At 62.4% G+C, this 6015-nt stretch overlaps 1 protein-coding gene across 1 annotated transcript; it reads right to left on the bottom strand.

Moving 5' to 3' along the window:
* Positions 1 to 6: 6 nt before the first annotated feature.
* On the bottom strand, positions 7 to 5804 carry LOC113405943 (cohesin subunit SA-3-like; the record flags this gene model as incomplete). The annotated part of the gene is given in 15 exon segments (XM_026647277.1): positions 7 to 255; positions 353 to 534; positions 537 to 784; positions 866 to 973; positions 1054 to 1204; positions 2511 to 2701; positions 3185 to 3313; positions 3507 to 3652; positions 3855 to 3956; positions 4382 to 4515; positions 4667 to 4835; positions 4965 to 5057; positions 5179 to 5259; positions 5438 to 5525; positions 5734 to 5804. Coding segments are annotated over 15 exon segments (1902 nt in total), but the record flags the coding sequence as incomplete, so codon positions are not given.
* Between the last annotated feature and the right edge of the window lie 211 nt (positions 5805 to 6015).

The following is a 6015-nucleotide window of genomic DNA, read 5'->3' on the forward strand; positions in this document are numbered from 1 at the left end:
TTATGAGTAGAACCAACCCCCTAACGTGTGTAACAGCAGCCCGGCCAGGGCACCGACAGAGCCTGGCCTAGACCCGTCGACCCAGACTCCCCAGGGTGCTCACCCACACTGGGAACCCGGTCCTGGAGCCGGACGCAATAAAAGTGCAACAGAAAAACAGCCTGGTGTGTAATTCCCTGGGAAAGGCCATGCCCAGCGAGGGCCCCATTCCCGGACAGGGGTGGTCTCCCGCCTGCTCCAGCCACGTCAGGGATCCTGCGGGGGAGAGATTCCCAGTGAGACTTGGCTCGCCCCCAGTGCAGCACGGCAGGTGCCCCCCCCCCCACATGCTCTCACACTCCCCTGCGCTCACCTCGATGCCAAGGATGGTGGAGTCGAAGAGGTCCCGGAACTGCTCATCCTGGGAGCTGTGCGAGCGGATCAGCGGCTGGAAAGGCAAACACCAGTGCCTTAGTGCCCCTCCTGCCACCAGCAAGCCAGACAGCGTCCTGGCTGCAAGGTGGAGAGTGCCCCAGGGGAAGCGGCTGTGGGGGGCCAGGCCCTGGACACCCCGCTGGACGCAGCTCCTGTTAGGGTCATCCCCAGGCAGGCTGCGTGTAAGGGGCCTGCCGCAGTCAGGCCGGGGCTCACAGGCCCTCGACACATCACCAATAGCCCTTCCCGACGGGGCAGGGCCAGGGTTCCCCTCACCATGTCCAGGCCCTGGGCATCCTCCTCGTCGCTGCTCTCCGCCTGGATCACCATCTCCTCCTCCTCCTCCTCCTCTTCCTCCATCAGGCTGAGCCTAGGGGACACAGGGCAGGGTTAAGGGGGCTCCGGCCCAGAGAGGGAGAGCCGCCCCCCAGGACAGCGACAAACTACTCACCGGTCCATCCTGCTGCCCAGCCCAAGTCTCGAGGTGCTCCGGGGGACCAGGAGCTGCTGCTGCCGCCCAGGTGATTCTCGGGAGCGCTGGGAGCTGAACCAGGGCTGGCTGCAAAGGGCAGCAAGGTCAGAACAGGTTAAACCGCCCCCCATCCCCGCTGGCTCTGCCTTGCCCCCCATGGGTCTCACCTCTGCACGAAGTCCGACTCGGACCCCTCCTCTTCCTGCAGCTGCGCCGGGCTGCCCGGCTGGCGTCCCCTTTTCAGCGCCGTCGACGTCAGCATCGGCGTCTCCAGGCGGCTGCTCAGCTGGAGGCTGGAATCCCCTCGCTCAGACAAGTCTGCAACAGGAGAGAGATAGAGGTCAGGTGATCCAGTCCTGGCCCTAGAGTCACCCCACTCCCCTGCCCCCTACCTGCCCCCTGGGTTCCCCCACGGCCCCCTGCTATCCCTGGGCTCTCCCCCCCCAGCTCCGCTGGCGCCCCCCCAATCCTGACCCACAGCCCCTGCTATCCCAGCCCTGGGCTCTCCACCCCCCGCCAGGTCTGCCAGTGCACCTCAATCCTGACCCGCAGCCCCCCAGGTGCCAGCTCGTGCCAATGTGCCCGTGTCTCATTCGAACACTGACAGCTGGAAGCAGTCCGGCTCACCTGTGTGCTAGTACTGGTAAAACAGGTACACCTCTACCCCGATATAACACAAATTCGGATATAATGCGGTAAAGCAGTGCTCCAGGGGGGGACGGGGCTGCGCACTCCAGCGGATCAAAGCAAGTTCGATATAACGCGGTTTCACTTATAACGCGGTAAGATTTTTTGGCTCCCGAGGACAGCGTTATATCGGGGTAGAGGTGTATTAGAATGGTAAGAATAGGTTTAGACTTTACGATTGGGAGCTGCTGCCTGCATTAATCTCACATGTACCATCGGTGTCCCACATTGCATGGTTGTATTTGGGCCTGTGACTGTGTAAACCGCCAGACAGAAGAGAGACATTAATTAGTGCTAGGGGCTGGGACGGTGCACCTGGAACTTCCCTAGGGACTGTCAGCAAGAGGACACGAGACTTCTACCATTCTGCCCTCTTCCCCATGAAGGAGAGTCATGCGAGCGGACTCCTCCCAGCAGGTGAGCTTGCAGCTCAGAACATGGCCAGAGGGGAATAAAGCTCCTGACAAGAAGGAACTGATTACACTGCTTGCACGCTGGGGCGAAGTGTTCGTTTGTAGGCATGACTGGCTTACCCCACAGGACATACAGAGCTTGCAGACTATAGCAGCTTTCATTACCTTTTGAAACTTAAGACTGTAACTCATCTGTGTGGCTCTCTGTCGACTTCCTTTAACCTTGTAAATAACTCCCTGGTTTCCTTTCCCAGTTTCACACAGTTTATCCTGGCTACAAGCTGCAAGCCCTCAGGTGGAACTGACCTGGGGGAAGGGACTGGCCCTCCGGAAGTGGCAGTAACCTGAACGCTGCTGTGATGCTGAGTGTGAGGGACCAGCTAGCACACAGGTAAGCCCACCTGTCCCTGAGGGGCCTGTCTGTGACCTGAGACTGGCGCTCACACTTTGGACTAGTCACTGCCGGCAGCGTTACACCTGCTATTTCCTAGCAGGGGCAGCAGCGTGTGGCATTTGCCCCTCACCATCCAGACGCCTCCTCTTGGCTGCAGAGCTAGGTCTCCTCCGGGGTCGGGGGGCTGCAATCCGGCTGGCATTGGAGCCCATGTCATCCAGGGATCTCAGCGAGCGGCGATATGTCAGGAGTGAATTCCAGCGCTTCCCTCTCTGCTGTGGGGAGAGCCTGGCCTGGCAGGTCTGCTCCAGGTAGGACAGGCTGTGGGAGGGAAGGCATAAGAATGGCCATACTGAGTCAGACCAAAAGTCCATCTAGCCCAGTATCCCGTCTGCTGACAGTGGCCAGTGCCAGGTGCCCCAGAGGGAACGAACAGAACAGGGAATCATCAAGTGACCCATCCCCTGTCGCCCATTCCCAGCTTCTGGCAAACAGAGGCCAGGGACACCATTCCTACCCATTCTGCTAATAGCCATTAATGGACCTATCCTCCATGAACTTCTTTAGTTCTTCTTTGAACCATTATAGTCTTGGCCTTCACAACATCCACAGACTGTCAAAGGCTTTCTGAAAATTGAAATACACTATATCCACTGGATTCCCCTTGTCCACGTGCTTGTTGACCCCCTCAAAGGCAGGTTAACCCTTACAGCATGGGGGCCACTAATCACACACACACACACCCAAGCACTCCCGAAAGCCGTTGTCTCCCACCCCCACCGGCCCACCACCCTGGGCACTCACAGCAGCTTCTTGTCCGGGCGCAGCAGGCGGGGGGAGAATTCGCTCAGCACCTCCAGGAAGGGCAGGTTGAGGGGCCCCAGCTCTGAGCCAGAGGGTTCTGGCTCCTGGAAGGCAAATTTGATCCCAGCCCTGGGCAGGAGAGAGAAAGAGAGAGATGGAAAGCTGGGGGGGGGCTTCAAACCCTGCAAGTCCAAGTGCCAGCCATCCCACCCCCACGTCCAGTGCTGACCCCAGCGTGCCCCTCCCCAATTCCTAGAGGCTCCCGGACTCCCAGCATGCCCCTACAGCTCTGCTCTGCTCCCCACCCAGCCCCCCGGCTCACTTGTGCAGGGCCACCAGCGCCTGGCGGTTGTGCAGCTGGTGCAGGCCGAAGAACAGGGAGAAGCGCCGTGCCAGGTCCCGGATCTCCAGGAAGGCCTTGCCGTAAACTGCCTCCGGGCCCTGCTGCAGCAGCAGCTCTGTCAGCAGCTGCACAGGGGGCAGAGAGTCAGACATGGGGCCGCATGGCGGCTCGAGCCCCATCCTCCAGCCACCTCCCTACACAGACGCACAGGGACGGGCCAACCCAGGGGCCTCCCCAGCCCCCCCACCCCATACACACGGATATGGATCAGTGACAGGGACTCCCCTCTCCCCCAGGCAGCACTGGGCACGGACCCCTCCCCGGTACCTGCTGCAGGCTGAGGAGAAGGGTGCGGGCCCACTCATCCCGGTCAATCTGCCGCGCCCGGCTCAGCGTCTCCTTGATGATGTCCCCGTAGTCCTTGTAGAACTGGAAGGGAGAGCAGGGTGGTGGGGCCCCCCAACCGCCAGCGGTGAGTAGGGCTGCAGGCTTGTCACGGCTGCTGTGACTTTCCTTTGGGGTCAGGATTTTAATAAAAACTCACCTGCAGCAGTGGCGGCGCCTGCCCGCAGGGCTGGGCCCAGCTTCCCACTCTGGGCGTTGCAACCTGGCACAAGGGGTCAGTCGCAGGCCAGGCCAAACCTGAGCAGTGCTGCGGCCCCGTGTGCCAGGTGGGTCACAACGCCTGCAGCAGGGAGCCGGGCGCAGCCCCAGAGATTAGAGTCTCCATCGCCCTGATCCGCACCCCGAGCTCTAGGTGTTCAGACACTGGAGGCAGTGCCCACCCCTCGGTATGGTAGGTGCACCCCTGCCCCCCGCCCTGTGCCGTGGGGTCCCTCCCGTATCTCCCCCACCTTGGCGTAGTGCTTGAAGACGTCGGAGGCGGCGCTCAGCTCCAGCACGTTGTAGATGATGAGTTTGCAGAAACCGGCCAGCAGGTTGCGCCGTTGGTGTAGCCTCTCAATCTTCCCCTCGCTGTCCTCCTCATCTGCAGAGGATGGGGTGGGGAGTGAGGCTTTTGGCCCACAGATCCCTCTCCCCATTTCTCTGTGCCCCCCCTCTACTCAGCCCCCTTCCCCCAGCCTGCCTGTCCACTCTCCCGCCCTTGCCCCCCCCAGCCCCATGGGGCGAGTACGCACCACTGCCCACAAGCTCGGCGTGGTTGAAGACGTGATCCATGAGGAATCCGGCCAGCTGGGACTGCAGGGCGACCTCGGGCTGGTACAGCAGCAGCTCCAGCGCCTCCCGCTCGCCTCGAGCCAGCTGCGGGCTGAACACCAGCAGCAGGTCACTCAGCAGCACAAAGGCCTGGACAGACAGAGGCAGAATGAGCACCCCACAAACAGCACTGCTGGGGGGCTCCCAGCCCCCCTTCCCCAGCACGCCTGAGCTGCGGCCTGTCCAGCCCTCGGCTCCCAGCCCTTGTCCACCTCTCACCTGCTCCTGGACACTGGAGTCCACGTCGGTCAGGCAGCTCTGGCAGAGGGAGCAGAAGGAGGCGACTTTGCGCTTCAGGGCCAGCAGCTCTTTCTGGGGTAGGAGCAGAGGAGGCTGTGAGGGGCAGGAACCCCTAACCCCCAGGACTCAGAGGCAGGGCCTGGGCTGACCCCCACCCCGCCCTTCTTGGCAGGGACCTCCCCATCGGCCTCACCTGCGCAGGGACGGTGCCGGAGACACGAGCCAGCTCCCAGAGGATGCCGAAGTGGAGACAGGTCATGGTGGGGATGACCACCTGCAATGGAAGCCCAGAGTGAGAATGTAGGGCTGCAGTCCCCCCAGTTCCAAGCTGCCCCATTGCATCCTCTGCCCACAGCCCCCCACGCTGCCTGGCAGGGCAAGGCCCCACCTGGGTTCCCTGCTGGCGGGGGGGGGGGCCAGGCTCCTGGCTCCCCGAGAGACCCCCCCAGTACCTGCTTGGGGACCTCGCCTGTGTCCACAGCTCGCTGGAGGAGGAGGCTGCAGGGCTCATAGAGCTGCCATGGGGTCAGGTCGTGAGCACTGCAGAGAGAGAAAGAGAGAGCGCCTTGCTCACGGGGGCGTCCTAGCCCCCCACTCCCCTCCCACCGCCACCGCAGGGCAAGGATGAAGGGACCCATGTGAACAGACAGCAAGGAGATGGAAAGGGCAGGGCAGGGCAGGGCTGTGCGACCGGGCCCCGCTGCCCAGACGGAGCTGGGGGGGGACGGGGACGCAGTCTGGCACTCACTTGTGGAGGATGGAAATGCGCTTCAGCGTGGCAGCCATGCTGTAAACCTCGTCTTCATCCAGGTACGAGGCCTGAGGGGGGACCGAGACAGCTCAGCAGGGCAGGCCCCTAGGTATCAGTCCTACGGCACCCCTTGGAGCCAGCACAGCGCCCCCAGCAGTCCCTGAGCGCCTGGTGCCCCCCGCTCCCAGTTACACACTATGTACCCCCCACACACCCCCAGTAACACGCCCCCAGTAACATGCCCCACTCCCTGAGCGCCTGGTACTTCCCCACACAGCC

The sequence above is a fragment of the Terrapene carolina genome, unplaced genomic scaffold, assembly GCF_002925995.2.
Source record: "Terrapene carolina triunguis isolate 2854851 unplaced genomic scaffold, T_m_triunguis-2.0 Scaffold51697, whole genome shotgun sequence".
Taxonomy (NCBI): Eukaryota; Metazoa; Chordata; order Testudines; family Emydidae; genus Terrapene; species Terrapene triunguis.